This window comes from Schistocerca piceifrons, chromosome 2 (assembly GCF_021461385.2).
Source record: "Schistocerca piceifrons isolate TAMUIC-IGC-003096 chromosome 2, iqSchPice1.1, whole genome shotgun sequence".
In the NCBI taxonomy this organism is placed as follows: Eukaryota; Metazoa; Arthropoda; class Insecta; order Orthoptera; family Acrididae; genus Schistocerca; species Schistocerca piceifrons.
In genome coordinates this window covers 245,688,713-245,706,231 of record NC_060139.1, presented here as the reverse complement: position 1 = coordinate 245,706,231, position 17,519 = coordinate 245,688,713, and the positions used below count along the sequence as shown (strand labels likewise).

The 17,519-nt window shown below is 37.6% G+C and overlaps 1 protein-coding gene across 1 annotated transcript in view; it reads left to right on the top strand.

Annotated features, from left to right (window-relative positions):
- LOC124775293 (rab3 GTPase-activating protein catalytic subunit) overlaps positions 1-17,519 on the top strand; it is a gene marked incomplete at its 3' end in the record, with an annotated part of 470,052 nt that overhangs the window by 25,705 nt on the left and 426,828 nt on the right. Inside the window, exons 4-6 of the mRNA XM_047250130.1 lie at positions 1,538-1,745; positions 3,107-3,339; positions 9,141-9,328. Of these exons, the coding sequence (XP_047106086.1) occupies positions 1,538-1,745; positions 3,107-3,339; positions 9,141-9,328 (629 nt within the window). The remainder of the gene's footprint in view (positions 1-1,537; positions 1,746-3,106; positions 3,340-9,140; positions 9,329-17,519) is intronic.

Genomic DNA, 17,519 nt, shown 5'->3' with positions numbered 1-17,519 from the left:
CGTGTGTGCCTCTCTCTTTTACTGAGGATGGCTGTGGCCGAAAGCTTTATGTAAGTGTCTTTTAATTGTGCCTGTGTGCAACTCGACATGTCTTCTTTATGGTAAGTAGCAATCTGTATTTTCCTACATTTTATTTACGATGATCTTTATATTCCTGGTCTCAGATTGCTTTGCTTTCAAAAACAGCTAAATGAGTTGTCTATTTAAAATTATCCCTTCTAATTTTCACTCTTCAAATTATCTCTTAAGATCATAACTGATACTTCTGTCTGTGTATCATAATTTTGTATTGGTAATATAATGGGAAACTGCAGTCTGTCTATAAAGGAGATTGTTTAAAAAAACACTTGCATAACCCATCCTAGAATACTGTTCAAGTGCATGGAAACTGTATCATACAGAACCATTGATAGATATTGAACATATGCAAAGCAAGGTAGCACAAAAGGTCACAGGGTTATTTGGCCTATGGGAGAGTACCAAAGAAAAGCTGAAAAAACTGAAATGGCAGGCACTCTATGATAGACGGCATCCCCTGAAAAACAGCTTCCAAATTTTCAAGGACCAATATTGAGTAATATGTCATGGCTCTCTTGAGTATCAGTCCTGTAGGAATTGTTCAGACAACGTTGGAGTAGCTACAGGGTGCACAGTGGTATTTAATTTGTCATTTTCTGCCTGCTCCATATGGGAAGGCATGAGGAAAAACAGTAATATGTGCTACAATTTGGAGTACCCTCTGTCAGAAACTTCAGAGTGGTTTGCACATTATTGATTTAGGTGTGTGATTCCTGAGAATGTGCATAAATGACCAACAGTTCTTTAAACAATGGCTAAGCTGGGATGACCTTGAAACAATCACATCACTAGTTTCAGGACTGTTAGTAATGGTCACTGATTGAAACACAAACTATTTTGATACCCGTGCTTGCCACAGTTTGTAGTGAACAGTATGATGAGCAATTATGCTGCTCACCAACTGCCTGATACTGCTCAATGGTCTTGTTTCATCATCGCTGTTCTCTACCAGCGATATGCAAGCAGCAAGGCTGCATCATGAACATAACCCTAGTGGTGCTAATCTCATATATTTGATGGTAGAACTTCTGATTGCAGTGTTCAGAAATAGTAAGTAGGAATGTCAGTGACAATGAAAGATTGAGTAAGCCATGGAGACATGCTCAGGTAGCATAATCATTAAAGCAACTGCTCATGGAAAGCAGGAAATCTGGGTTCAAGTCCTGGTCTGTTGCAAATTTTCATTAGTTGTGCTATATTCATTTAATCATTTCCTCATTTTCAAGCTGAGGGGAGAGCTGGTGTGGAGTTTCATCAATAAGACTTAAGGATTCTCATTCTGTTTGATGGTGTCTGATTTATATTCAATATCTCACAAATCGCAGCAGTGACAATATACCATATTTCTAGATTGTAATAAATTTCTCAGTTATTTTTACATGGACTGATTTTCTGAAAAAATAAGAAATTACTTTGTGTAATTCGTAACTGAAACTGATGTTATGAATTCCTTTGCCAGGTTTGCTTAATGTCTTCAAATCTAAGATAACAAGTGCCATGTCAACAGAACCAGTGACAATATCAGTTCAGTTCACTTATATTCTGACTGATTGGACTAGTAACAAGTGGACACAAGAACCTCCTGATTTTGATTTCTTAAATGGTCAAACACTTGGTGTCAAGGAATTAGGAAAATTGCCATTTGGGGCAACTTTTGATCCTGTCAGGTAAGGGAAACCAAATTTTTAAGATCAACACATTTCTTTCACATTGTGATGGATTTATTTTATATAATGATTGGCTGTTTTCAGATACAGAAAATAATATTCAACTCTGTATCCTACTGAGTATGAGACTGAACTAATTATGGTTTCCCCTAAAATACATTTAGTTGCTGACATGTATCTCAAGTTGTTATGGACACTTCATATTTTTGCATCATTCTCAATTACTTTCAGTGGTTTTAATTCCAATGTTCTCTTACACTGATATGTTCTTTGTGATCAAAGATTCATTATTATTCATATTCACATTATTTCATCATCAGCAACATTATATGTATTCTGTACCATACATTTAGCTTAAGTTCTGTTTTATGGTGAGATATGTTTCAAGTCAAGATACAGTTTTGACTAATCTTAGTGGTCTGAAAGAAAAGAAAAATAGAGAATAGCTATATTTTAATCTCACATGGAGATAATTATTTAACTGGGCAGTTATCCTAAAACGATTAGTTCCTGTGTAAGTCATTGTTCTGTCCAGGCACTCACTGATGACAATGGCACCAAAACAAAATATGATAAAATTAAAATAGAAATACTGAACTCTAACTTCAAATTAATTTCATTGAAGAGAAACACTGTATGTAATCTATTTTCAATCATCTACATGGATGCAAAACTGACAGATTTAGAAATAAAAAAGAGTGGAATTGAAAGCAGCAGATGTTGCTTAATGTAGGAAAGGCAGTCTAGAACCCAGACCAAGCTGGATTTACGTAAGGAGGAAGACAACATTCAAAGAAGATCTGTATGATTTGTTACTGTGTGGTTTGGCCATCAAAAGAACAATGCAGAAATTCTCATCAAGCTCCTATGGGAGATGCCACAAAAATAACACTGAGTGTCATGGATAGTTTTGCCCTGAAACTTCCAAGAGCTGCTATCATTCCAATGTGACTTAGAAGTGTATTACTTTCTCTGGTTACACCTTACCTGTTATTGTGAGGGTAAAGTTTCATATACTTGGTCTTCCACAGAGGGATACTGAGAAGTTTTCTTACCATGTACCATTCACAAATTAAATAGGAAGGAGAAAAAAATTATGGTACATTATGTACCTTCACCACACAATACCAAGATGTATGGGGTACAGATGTAAATTCATGAATTCATTTGATTCATTGCAGGGACCTTCAAATAAATTGTCTGTTTCTTTATCATAAGTAGTGTTTATTTAGTTCATGATTACATTTATTTACACTTCCTTATTGAATTTAAAACAGTTATGAAAACATGCTTGTTGGTTAGAGGATGTAAAATTACTTTAATGTGCATCTAACCATTACTCATTTCATTTCATTTGGCAGTGAACTGCAGTTGTATGCTCGGTGGCCACAGTTGGCTGAGGCAGCTGTAGTGGACAGTGAAAGCTATTCAGACCTGGAACCATGTCGAGCACCTGAGTGGTCTGTAGGAGTCCGCATGGTGGAACGTCCAAATTGTTTGCTGGGAGAGCACTTTGATGAATTCTTGCAGTTCTGTCTCTGCAAAAGCACAGCGAGAGACCTCTTGGGAGACATGATAGATGTTGCCACTGCAGGTACATTACAATGAATCTCTTTTATGTTGTTTGAATGTATAAACTGATCTAGAAACTAATGTACGCCTAATTCTGTGGTCCTGGTATTTCTTGCTGGCTTCTAGTGCAGTGCATGAAATGCTATGCAGAATGGGAATTTTATTTGTCTTGAATCTTGTCAAAATTTATTTTCTGTCATGTTGTCCTTTTTTGCATAAATCTAGAATTATATTAGTGGTTATTAGTACTACTGTATATCATGTATGGAATGAACAAATTTCATTCAACTGATTCGATCTTAATTCTTATTTTTTAGATAGTCTAGTAATTGGTTTTATAGTTGTGCATTTTTATCGCCCTCTGTTCTTAAGAAAGTGGATGTTAAATTTCACAGCACACCTACACAGCATTATCACAAATAATTTCTTACTTGCGATGATAACCACTGATTTTTATGTTGAAACAAGCCCAAGGGCAGTTTATGTTGTTTTGATCTTTCCATTAATTCCATTTAGTTTTTAGAGGTATCCCCCCATCCACCCCATCTCCTCTCTAATGATGGCATTATATACAGGAGGAAAGGTACAGGCTGAGGGGTAATAATGTAAGTGATTCTGGACTAAAAACTTCATATGGACATATGCCCTATTGCGAATGGCTTTGTAGATAGAACGTGTGTAATAATACTTTGTTACTTATTTTCTGTGTTATTCAAACATCATTATTATCCACAATGTACGATGGTAGTGTAGAGGAAGCTGAGATGAGTTTGATATAGGACGCTTGTGTTTCATCAGGTCGAGAAACTACTTCAAATTGGGCTACAAAGTGTACCTAAGCTACAGCACATCTGCGTCTTGTCTTGTCATATTTTCAGTATCCTCACACTGTCTTTGCACAAACTGTAAATCCTAGAGAATCATGAATAGGTCCTTTAACTGTAGGAAACTGAATGTAGTTTAAATTTTTACTGTGACACTTTTTCACTGGAGGGTGCAGGTTTCGAGTGATTCCAGAAATCGTACAAAAGTGATATTACATGTGTTCTATCTCAGAAACTATTTACAATAGGGCATATGTCCATATGACATTTTTTGCTGTGGTCTACAGTCCAAAGACTAGTTTGGTATAGTTTTGCATGATAGCTTGACCTGTGCAAGATTCTTTATCTCTGAATAACAGCTGCAACCTACATCTGTTTCAACCTCTCTACTGTATCTCTACTGTAGTCAAGCCTTGGTCCCTCTGCAGTTTTTACCCCACATGTGTACCTCCAATACTAAACTGCAAACTCCCTGACATCTTAGAATGTGTCCCATCAACCTATCCATTCTTTTAGTCATGTTCTGAGATAAATTCCTTTTCTGCCCAGTAACTCCTTGTCAGTAATCCAAACAACCCATCTAATCTTCAGCATTCTTCTGTATGCTCTTTTTGTCAGAACTGTTTTGCATCCATACACCATTTTCATACACTGCACTTCAGACACCTTCAGAAAAGACTTCATAACACTTTCTGTTAGACGTTAACATTTTCCACTTTCTCAGAAATGCATTTCTTGCTTTTGCCAGCCTGCATTTCGTATCCTTTCTATTTCAGCTAATGTTCATTATTCTGCTGTCCAAGTAACAAAACTCATGAATGTGTTTGGTGTCTCATTTCCTAGTCTGATTCCCATTTCATTGCCTGGCTGAGATTAAATTTCAGTACTCTACTTTTACTTTTTTTCATAGTTATCTTATAAACTCTTTTCAAGATTGATGATAAAATCACTACAGTTCTAAAGCTGTAGTTGATTTTATCATTGATGATGAATAACTGTTATGGATGCCCCATCAAGAGAAATGTGTAATTTCAAAACATTATCCAATCTGTTCAACTGACCTTCCAAGTCCTTTGTGATCTCAGACAGAATTACACTGTCACTTGCAAATCTTGAGGTTTTCATTTCTTCTCCCTGAATTTTAATTCTCCTTCCAAATCTCTCTTTGATTTTCTCCACAAGTCAAATAATGTGGGAGATATGCCACTTTGCTGCTTCACTTCTTTCTCAATGCTTCCCTTTCATATTTTTCAGTTTTCGTAACTTAAGTCTGGTTTTATGTACTAATTGCTGATAACCTTTCACATCCAATGTTTTATCCCTGTTCCCTTCACAGTTTCAAAGAATGTTTTATAGAAGTATTGTCAAAAGATTTCTGTAAATCTATGGATGCTATTAATGTATTTCTGCTTTACTTTGACCAATTTTCTAAGATAAGTTGTAGGTTAAGTGTTGCCTCACATGTTACTACATTTCTGTGAAACCCAGACTGGTCTTCCCCTAGGTGGCTTCTAGCAATTGTTCCATTCCTCTGTAAATAATTTGTGCCAGTATTTTGCTGCCTCACATATTAAACAGATAACTTTGGATATATTCACATCTGTCAGCATCTACCTTCTTTGGAGTTAGAATTATTACATCCTTCTCGAGGGCTGAGGGAACTTTGGCTGTTGTTAGAGTTGTTGGATGCCCTACTGAGGGATATCATGCCCTATTCTGTCCAATTGGCTCATTAGATCATAAAAATCCTGATCTGGTTTGAAGACCCTGTCCAGAATGAGCCAAACATTCTCAGCTGGGGACAGACGTAATTTCCAAGAATGTTTGCCTATTGAAGCCGCTTGCTTTATTGACATTGAATGAGCGATTCTGATTCGATCACGTGAGTGTGATGGCTGGTGTTATTAGCAGTGTTTGCAGTGGTCACTACAGCTATGACAAAAGAAGAGTGTTGAGTAAAATACTTGTAATTACAAAGGAAATAACTCACCTCACTATTCGTAGACATTGTCATCATGAGAAAGTCCATTGATGTGTATGCTATGGGAAGCATTCCCTTTTTTGCCATAACCTGGGTAGACTCTGCCTATGTCAAGCAAAAATAGGGGTAGAGTGTCACATGCATGAACTTTTCCTTGCAATCACAAGTTATGGAAATACAGATACTGAAACAAGTAGAGTTGGTCTCTTCCTCCTGGATGCCCTCCTCTTTTAATGGAAGATTTCGCTGACTTCCACAGCCACTCGATGTTATGCATGTGCCCACTGAATCATCGGAAGACACAAACTCTACACAGTGTTTTACAGACTTGTGGTTGAATCCTTCTGCTTTCAGTGTCTTGTAGGACTGAAAGCCATCTGTAATCACTTTGCTGCTGGGCAGTATAAAGTGCTTTAGCAAACCAACTAAAACCACTTCGATGCTGGAGAATACTCTAACCACAAAGCACTTCCCAGACTCTCGTTCTGTACCTCCTAATTCCCAGATATGTTTGATTTCATTCTTTAAAGCTTGTCCTCTCTTGTTTCTCCTTTTTTCCATGTGTGATTCGTCCACTTCAACAACTTTATTTGGTCCACCGATTGGTACACTGTTGTTCAACACTATTACATAACACACTTCTCTACAAAACCTGAAATAATTGCATATGGTTCTGCTAGATAAATCAGTTTCCGATGATGTTGCTTGCAGGATGTAGTCTGTAGTCCTGCAAGATACAAGGATTATCCTGATCTGGATAGATAATTTTGAATAGTCAGACCATGTATTCTTCCTGATATTCATTCATGTACCACAGTTTCCACAATGAAATTGTAAAGGTATTTCACTATCAGAACTCTTCTTATGAACTTTTATAGACTTCGCCACACCCCGGTCTACACTGTCTCTCCTTTTGTCATCTAGTATTAGTCCACATTTACAACAAAAATTCAAACCATTTTCTACATTACATAAGTGTGGAATTAGATTCTTCCACTTGAGGCAATCGGCTGAAGAAACATCTATGACAGCAGACATCCCAACTCACTACCGACATAAATCATATAGGTTTCCCTAGCAACTCACAAACAGTTTACCATAATGCCTGCCACCACAGTCGTGTGATCTATTTAGAATAAAACATTCAATATCTATTGTTCAGAGTCTGCAGCTTCAATAGGCAAACATTCTTGGAAATTACTGGGATGGATCTGGTGACCTTGCTGCCCAAGTTAAGGTTTGGCAAGCATGAAGACAATCAGTAGAAACTCTCGCCACGTGTGGGTGGGCATAATCTGCATGATATTTAAGGCTAGGATGGCTTGCCACTAAGGGAAACAAAATAGGATTTAGAATATTATTGGTGTATCACTGTGCCATATGGGTGCCATGGATGACAGCCAAGGTGTCTTGCTATGAAATGAAATGGCACCCCAGACCATCACTACTGGTTGTCAGGCCATATGGCTGGTGACATTCGGGTGGCATCCAACCTTTGGAGTGTCTCCAGACATGTCTTTGACTTGGAATCTCATTGACTGGAGTACAGTTGTCTTCATTGGTAAGTCCCAGTCAGAAATGAGTCCTCATAACCAGTGAAGATGCATCTGGAGACAACCTGGACAGTGATGTAGTACCAACCTGACTGTCACCCACCATACGGCCTGACAACCAGAGTGTTGATCTGTGTGCCATTTCGTACCATAGCAGGACCACTTTGGTTGTCATCCACAGCACAGCGGTACGTCAATGATATTCTACACCACATGTTTTTGCTCTTCTTGGCAAGTCACCCTGCGCTTAAATTTCAGCAAGATAATGCCCACCCACACATGATGAGAGCTTCTATTGCTTGTCTTTATGCTTACCAAACCCTACCTTGGACAGCAAGGCTGTCAGATCTCTCCTTAGTGGAAAACATTTTAAGCATTATGAGCAGGGCCCTGAAGTCAGCTTAGGATTTGGACTATTTGACACACCAATTGGACAGAATCTGGCATGATATCCCTCAGCAGCTCTGTCAGTGAATGTCAAGGTGCACAACTGCTTGCATAAGCAATTTTTTTCCTTTTTATAGCCCTCCTATTTGTTCCTTTCAACTTTTCTTTACATAATACTGGCTTACCATCTGAGTTCTTAATATTCATACGAATGTTTCTGTTTTCTCCAAAGGTTCCAATGATGTTTCTAAAGGTGGCACATACCTTTTTCACAGTCATGAATGTTTCTACAGTTTTTGTTTCTTCTCTAGCCATTCCTGCTTTGACATTTTGCATTTTCTATCAATTTCAAACTTACATGTCTGTTTTTCCCCCCTTTTTCTTCCTTCATTCCCTGTGCTTTATATTTCCTCCTTTTGTCAATTATATTTATTATCTCCACATAATTTCTGCTGAGCTTATTTGATCCTCTGCTGCTTTCTGTGTTTGGTTTTTCAAAGCTACTCCTTTCCTTTGTTTCAACTAATGCTGCTGAGCTGCATAGCTGTCTGTTTTCTGTGTTTTCCGATTAACTGAGGTAATATAACATGTGCAGAAACCAACTGATGGTTTGGGTGGTCTGTACTTCTGCCTAAGTAGATCACTGTACAAATAAGTCACAGAAATACACTTTTGTGAAAATAAATTTTAATGAATGTCTCAAAACATGATACAGCTGATGGCCATTTTGTCATAGTTCCATTTTTATTCTCTTCTGAATAATTAGTGTGGTAATTGGGGCCTTACACAGAAATAATAAGTGATTTCCCTGTGTGGTAAAATTTTTATTCTCTATAATAACCGTTAACAGGTTTAGGCATGTGAACGAGAAATAACAATGTAGTATTTATATGAAATGGAAATGGTAAACTCGCTGTACTGTTGTTGTACTAGTTGTTGCTGCCTAAATGGAAAAATTCTTATTTTATTTGATTAATTTTTTGATTGCTTCATATGTATTTGGAAGTTTTTCTTTTTTATAAAGAAACAAACTGTATAACTTACTCTGTTCTGTATAGCATTTCTCCTGTATTTTCAGAAAATATCAATTTGAGCTCATCCCTGAGTGCAATAACAGAATCAAGAGTTCCAACTATTTCTAAAGTAATCCGCAAAGCCAAGGTGCAACACCAGCTATCAAAAGGGGGCTATAGGGATGCACCATTGTCACATGACTACTTATTGCCCATTTTGTACTTCCTGTTTCCTGATGCAGACAGCAAATCGGTAAGAAATATACAGAATCATCTTACGTTCATTGATGTGTTTACACTCAGAATATGGGGTTTCAGAATTTGATTCTGGTCTGTGTGTTTAATGTGAGAGAGCAGGTGCTCCTCACATAACTTTTTGCTATCACTTTCAGTTCATATTTTATTCAATTGATGGATATTCAGATTTCATCCAGATATTAATTAACATTGATTCCATTGTATCCCAAACTTGGTGTGGCTTTTTTTCAGTTGGTTTTTAATGTCTTCTGCTTGCATTATTGGTGTTTTTTTGACTCCGAGTCATCAGAATTCGAGTGTGAGATTTCTTCTTCTATAAAAGTTGGCTTCACTATGCTTGTTTCACCCTTCCTACTGCATGTTATCAAAAGATGTGGAAAGAAAATAATTTAAAATGGGTGTCAAGCACTGCTAAGCTACTCAGTCCATCCAAAAACTCCTGGGATAAGTGAGAGGGGAACGCAGATCGTAGGGAAAATCATTCGTAGGATTTCTCAGTGGAGACCTATATGGCATAGAAGATGCAGCAGTATCACCTTTTAGAGGTCTAGAAACATGATCTCTTGAAGGAGAAGACACTATTTAAGCATGGAAGTCGATATAATTACAGACATGAATTATGGCCTGTGCAACAAAAAGAGGAGTTCCATATCCATTTCTTCTTCTTCTTCTCCCTCTGTGGTGGTACTCCACGTAACGTGACAAAAAATATATTGGATAAATTTGCAAATATACTAAAACTGACTCAATTAATATGATCTGTGAATGTAATTGCAAACTCTGTTCCTTTTGAAAAAGGATTGCGCTCTTCCTTTTTGTTTCTTGGTAGTGTAAGAAGCCATTTTATGACGAGGCACGAAAACATGTAAGTTTCATGTAATATTTAGCCTGAATATAATCCAAAAATGTCGCTAATGTTTTTCTGTAATAACTCCTATATTGATGAAATGATATATTTCAACACCTTATGCAAATTTTATAGGGAAACATTGGCACAGAGGTCAGTGCCATTGTTGTAAATGATAATGGCCCAGAGTCGTAACAGATATCTGAGTATTCGTTAATTTTGACAAATAAAAATAAATTTAAATGTAGGAGAATTCTCGTGATTAGTGGTTATTCCTTTGAAACAGTAAAAGTAATCAGTTTTTCCAACATTGAATCATATTTGAGTGAAGTGAGTTCAGTAAAATTTTTACAGTCCCCACTTAACGAAATTGCGAGAATCTCCTTAGCATTGCATTTTCGTAAAAGTCAAAAAATAATTAACAGAAGTCACCTCCAATAATAAATGCAGCTGTATATCTGGAATTTTGTGTGTTGGTGATGTCTTTTAATAAAAAAACATCGTGTCAGGCAAACTAACTGCAAGAAGTATCACAACAGAGTCACTGACGTAAATAATTTTTCAGTTGTGAAGCAGCCAGAATGACACTAACTTCAGCCTTCATAACATATAAAAACCAATACATAAAAAGAAACACCACACCTCCTTCCCTCTGGCTACTGACTGGCTCTTCATTCTGTGCTTTTCATACTACAGCTGAAAAGACTGTCAAATCCTAAATGCTAAAAGATGCCAACTTTGAAATTATTGTAGTCAGCAGACAAAACTGACAAAATATTTTCAGGTACTTTATTAAGACCAACAGAAATTAATGTAACTGATTGTCTGATTAGAGTTGTAGTTTATACGAGGGGATACAAAAAAAAGGGCAGAATTATTTTTTAAAAGCTATATATTTTCAAATTATTTACAAAACAACTTAATCCTCTTCAAAATACTCTCCATTACAACTAGTACATTTGTCCCACTGGTTCTTCCAGTGTTTAAAACATTTTTTGTAGTCATCTTTAGAAATGGCTGATAGTTGCTCCCTCATTTTTTTCTTGACTTCTTCAGTGTTGTCAAATCGGTGTCCTTTCATGCATGGAAATAAGAAAAGGTCGCATGGAGCCAGGTCAGGTGAGTAAGGTACATGGAACCATTGCGGTGGCCCGGTGTAATGTTAAGCTCTCTCTATACAGCTTAAGCGTTTTCGTGGACTTACTTGTTGAAGAATGCTGGTTCTGCTTTCTTGCAGCGCTGATGTCTTCTGCTAGCACCGGACGCTTCCCCGAAGATTTCACTACTAGGAAGGGGAAATTTTCACTCCCTCGCTCTCTCTCTTCTTCTTTTAAAAATTTGCTACTCTTGGAATATCATTCAATGCACAGAACATATTTATTTCCACTTTGTACAAAAAAAAAAAAAAAAAACAACTAAACTTTATGACGTAAGCCCACACATTACCGGGCACCCAGAATCAGTTAATTACACATTTTTGAACACAATCAATACATAAGCTTTTATCGTGGCTGACTATCCATGTCCAGTCCACGTACTCTCAACAGCAGTTCAACGTCTAATAAACAGTCACTATTTTGAGTCTCTCCATTTGTTTTTTAACAATACAATGCTACATTACTCTTTGCAGCCGGACACGGAGCTTCCGTGCCGTATTTGCTTACTCTTGGCAGCGCTGACGAATTATCTCCCTTCCCCGTTTCACCTGCACAAGCAATAAATGGGTGCAGTACCCCATGCTCATTCTTATGCCCTGCTTTAAAATAACATGTGTTCAAAATGGCTGGAACACAAGTGTCTCCAGTCTTTCGTAAAATTCTGGGGCCACTGCATATCCCTCCCCTTAGCTCGAACACTCGTTATTTTGCACGCAACATATATTTATATATTTTAATAATTGTTTTTCTTGACACTTATCTTGTTACTTTGTACTACATAAAAACATTAGGTACAAAAACTCTCTTCCATCTCCGGTATTTCATTAAGCTGTTGGTAATATCTTTCATAGACATAGTAGTGTGATAAACTAGTAGTACAACAAGTATTAGCTATTTCCAATAGATTTATCTACTCTTGCTTCTAGGATTGAGCCAAAATAAATCCCTCCCCTTAGCCAGTTTCAAAGTTCAGGTGTTATTCTGAGTAGAGTCTTTACTTTTTTTTTAAGAAGCTGTTGAATGATAACCACCGGTTTTCCGGGTCTGAAAAAAATTTAGTTTTACTGGGGGTTTTCTCTTTTTTCTATCTCCTCTTGCAGGACTCGTCTGTTATATTTAAAAAATTTTAGAATTCAAATTTACCAGGGGAAACTTTCCACTACAATCTCAGGTCATTGTACCACTCTTTCCCTTTGGGTTCCAATCTATGTAAGGGTTGATACTATGAAAACATATCGTTGGGTAGGTATGCCCCTTCCATTTATACTAAACTATGGTACAGGTCAATCCCCTTTTTGGTGCCACTGCCCACACAGTATAGGTCAGCCTCCTCTGGGTCTGCCTACCTGCCTCTCTTTCTCTCATTTCATCTATATCGGATGCGACCTCCCTATCTTCTCTAACAATGATTCATTGTCTTTCCTCTTTCGTACTCCTGTGCACACTATTTTATTTAAAATTTCCTGGTAAAATTTCTATCTACCTCTCCTTTCCTCCTCCTGAGTCCTTCAGCCTACCTGCTTAAATTCTTCACTTATTCATTGCTTACAGCTCACTTATATAGCCTTAATAACTAAATATGTTTCGTCCATGGTTGTAACTTTATTTCTTTTCTTCGGGCTATTCGGTCTGCACAATCCTATTATTCATCAGAAACTTATTTGATTCGATACCTCTGGCTTAATATCTATTTCTTTTTACCTCTATTCATATTACTTTGTGCTACTATAGCTATGAACACAGGTGGATATACACTTCGTCGCCCCTTGTTCCTTTAGCTTAAGCTTACTATACCATTTCACTTGAGATGTGCAACCGTCATTACTTAGCACATGTGTTCGAGCCCTTCCTGAGCACTACTTCCCCCCTTATCTGTGACGGTTGTTACATCTCCCTGTGTATTACTTCTCTTCGTCTTCGTATTTCATTGTTTGAGTGTGGAAGTGTGTTCGTGCGTCCTGATTCTTCGGCCCACTAAGGTTCTTAGTTGAAGATTTATAGAAATCACGGAAAAGAGGAGGACTTCAGAGATAGAAGTATATGAATGTGGACAGAGGGAAAGATAGATTGGTACTCTTAAGAGAAGTAAGAAAGGAAATAAAAGAATTGGTTGCTAAGATCGAAGGAAGAAAGAAGATAGCCCCAAAGACAGGAAACCCTTCCCACCCTCCTTCCCCAGGATCCCCACTTCGCCGGTACTTAAGTGAGAAGCCGGAGGAGATATGATGTTCGGCGTCTCCTTCAGTACGGACATTCTCTCCGTTTGAAGTCCCTGAAGAAAAGACCTTAGCAACTCCTATGGAATGGCAAATGATGAAGAACCAGTCACACTTGTTTGTGAGGGTTATATGGAAGGCGTGGTGTGTAGGTCGTGTCTGTGCCTATGCTACCCACCCCTTTCAAAATTAGATATAAACCCTCCCCAATCACATCAAACTTTACAAAAAATATAAAACATTCTATAAAAATAGAAATTATATACACAATAATCAATAGTTATTCAGTTAGTCACTTCACTCTATATTTCATACACATGTTCAGTTTATGTCATCTAGGTATCGCTCTTCCTAAACAGTACCATCATATTATATCTCCTGTTAGAATGTTACCCCGTTAGTTTTATCTCATGCTTAGAGGTTACTAATTATTGGTGAAATAATCAAGATATCACCCACATAAATAACTGGTTCTTTCAATAACTCTTGTCCAATAGCCTTATCAAGTGCTCTTATAAATACTGTTACTGATATATTTAGTCCAAAAGGTAGTACATTAAAGTGTTAAGATTTTCCGTCAAACAAAAAAGCAGTATACTTTTTTGAATCTGGATGTAACCGGATTTGCCAGTACCCATCCGTCAGATCAACGGAGCTAAAATACTGAGCATCCTTAAATTTAGTTAATAATTCATCTATATTAACCGGACGATCTCTTTTGGTTTCAGTATGACAGTTGAGAGTGCGTGCATCTAGCACCAGTCTCACTCCACCTGTAGCTTTTTTTCACTACTACTAAGGGATTATTATAGTCACTCACACTCCTTTCTATTATATCTTTATCAATCATCTTATTAATCTCCTCCCTAACCGCTTCTTTAAGACTTATAGGTATAGGGTATGGTTTGCAAAAGACGGAGTCTCGTCCGTAATCTTAAATTTGCAAACATAATTGCTAATGGTAGCTGGATTCTCTGAAAATACTGAATGGTATTGAGTCAAAATTCTCACTAAATCCATTTGCTGTTCAATATTTATTACTTCAGATTCACTTATCTTTTTGTGAAAGTCGCCTTGTGGACATGCAGTATTAGTTAACTCTATCTCTGGAGACAACCGAGCTGACGCGGCTAATTGTAATCTTTGGTGTTCAGATGTTTGTTTATACACATTGCTGTCCATCACAAACTTAATGCAATGTTTATTCTCGGGTTCCCCCACATAAATACAGTTCTCGTCGAAATTTAGTATAACATTAAAATCGGTTAACCAGTCTAAACCAAACAATCCATCTCTATTTATGTCTTCCACTACTAGCAAAGGTTGTCAAAACGTCATATCACTTATACGGCAGTGTGCCAAGCTTTCGTATTTAACAACCTTACTCTGCTTTCCAGTTATACCATCTATGTATACCCCAGGTACTGGTAAAACAGGTAAATTACTTTTAGTTTTTAATATATTAAAGTATTCCTTAGAAATAAGTGATACTTCACTACCAGAATCGATGAATGTGTCTACTTTGTGGTTTTCTATCTCTCCTGTTATAATAGGTTGTGGTGATGTAGTTATTTTGTTCATTTCTTCCAGCAAGTGCCACTTCTTGGTAGGTACTTTATGCATAAAGGAAACCTGTACCCTCTTATTTAAGCCTCTCAGTGTATTTCAATGACCTGGGCCCCAGCCCTGGGTCCAGATCGCTCCACGTTTTCCTCATGGGTAGCACCCACGGGACGATTTCCAAACGTTGGAACTGTGTTACCCCCTGTTCCACAACTGTTGCTGGGCACAAATTCCTGCGTAGTTACCAGAGGTTGGACGTTAATGGTCCTCGTGAACAACCCCCTCTATTTACATTCCTGCTAGGTCAGTGGACTCGGGCAAGATTGGATTCATAATGCTTTGACTGATTATTATGATTCATATTATTCCACCTAAAATTTGGATTTTCTTGCGCATGCAAGTTCTCGTTCCTGTCTTTATTGATTGCATCGAGTGCATCTACAAAGGGTAACAGTTCCTCCACCGGTTTCCACCCACTGCATAGAATATCTTTTCTAGCATAAGTAGGTAGACGTCTTATTAAAATTCTAACTAATCCCTCTTCTTCCATTGGTCGATCTAAATATTTTGCCCTTGTCAAATGCCAGTCAAAATACTTGTGCATTGTACCCCAGGCATTACTATAGTATTTAGGATCCCACAAATTTGAGATCAACGTCTCATTTGCACTTGAAGACCAAAATTTTTCCTTAAACTTTCTCTGAAAATCTTCCCAAGCTGTGAAGTTTTCAATATTTACTGTGCCCCATTCAGAAGCTTCACACACCAAATAACCTACCGCAGACTCTCTTTTCTTAGCATCCTCCCAACTTTTAGGTATGGCTTGGTTAAACCGTTTTAAGAAATTGGTGGGGTGTACTTCCCCGTCTGGTTTGAATTTAGGAAACTGTCTCGACAAGCCTGAATTTGATCCCCATTGCAAATCGGTTATCATGTCCTTATTTAATATAATATTTTGGGAAACTGTGCCTTTCTCTAGTTTCTCCTGCATAAGCTTGAATTTTTTCCTCAAAGTTTCTAAGTCTTTCTTGGTGTTATCTAAATTGGAAGTTACTATAGGTGAAGAGATATCAACACTTAGTTTCTCTTCAACCTTTCGTCCTATTAATTCTTCTACTTGTTCTTCTAAGCCAGTCAAATTTATAAGCTCTGCAGTCATTAATTTTTCTTTGAAGTTCTGTTCTACGGTTTCCACCCGTGATTTGACCCCTGAAATTTGCGCCTGTACTAGGGGGAGCAACTTATCTTCTTTCTGTACATTGGTTTTTAGCGTAGTTAATTCTCGTTCGACCACATCAAATGTAACATTACATACATTTTACAAAGAGTCATACTTTTCGTTAAATTGTGTTTCCAAATTACTACATTTACAGTCTACATCATATTCTAATTTTTGAACTAACCCTTTTAGATGAGCTTCATTTCTTTGTTCTAAATCCTTAAATAAAATACTTGTCTGTTCACTCATGGAATCGGACAATTCTTTTTTCTATTCTTGCATCTGATTACTTAGGATGTTAACTTGAGCCTCTAGTTTTGTGTTTTGCAAATCTAACTTAGAGTTTAATTCTACCTTCAGTTAGTCCTGTTTTGTGTTCTGTGATTCAAACTGCGCTTTGATAAACCTCATTAATTCGCCTAAATCTGGCCCCTGTTTTTCATTTCCCATAGCCCCAACAGACTGTACAGATTGATGTTCTTTTTCTATTGTCTTTTGTTTTGCCTTTAATCTAGTTATCATTAAAGGTACACTCACTTATTTCCACAACCCCTCACATGTCACAAACAATCAAAGGTCAGTAGTAGCTCACCCGGCGTCGGTGGAAGTCGGCGTCGGCACCGGTTTATGGCGGCGTCAGCGTCGATGGATGTTGGCGTCGGCGTAGCTGGACGACTGCGTCGGCATTGGTGTACGGTGGCGGCCACATCAACACGATATTTCTGGATAAGTATCGTGGAATCGCTCTTCAGCCTCGCTGTTATTGGTTGCTATGGCAACTCCCAACTCTTTTTTTTTTTTTTTATAGCTTCTTCCTTAATATTTCCCCTTCTTTCTCAGGTCCTTTCTTTACGGTCACCACATTCTTGCGGTGGCCCAGTGTAATGTTAAGCTCTCTCTATACAGCTTAAGCGTTTTCGTGGACTTACTTGTTGAAGAATGCTGGTTCTGCTTTCTTGCAGCGCTGATGTCTTCTGCTAGCACCGGACGCTTCTCCGAAGATTTCACTGCTAGGAAGGGGAAATTTTCACTCTCTCACTCTCTCTCTTCTTATTTAAAAAATACGCTACTCTTGGAATATCATTGAATGCACCAAAACATATTTATTTCCACTTTGTACAAAAAAACAACTAAACATTATGACGTAAGCCCACACATTACCAGGCACCCAGAATCAGTTAATT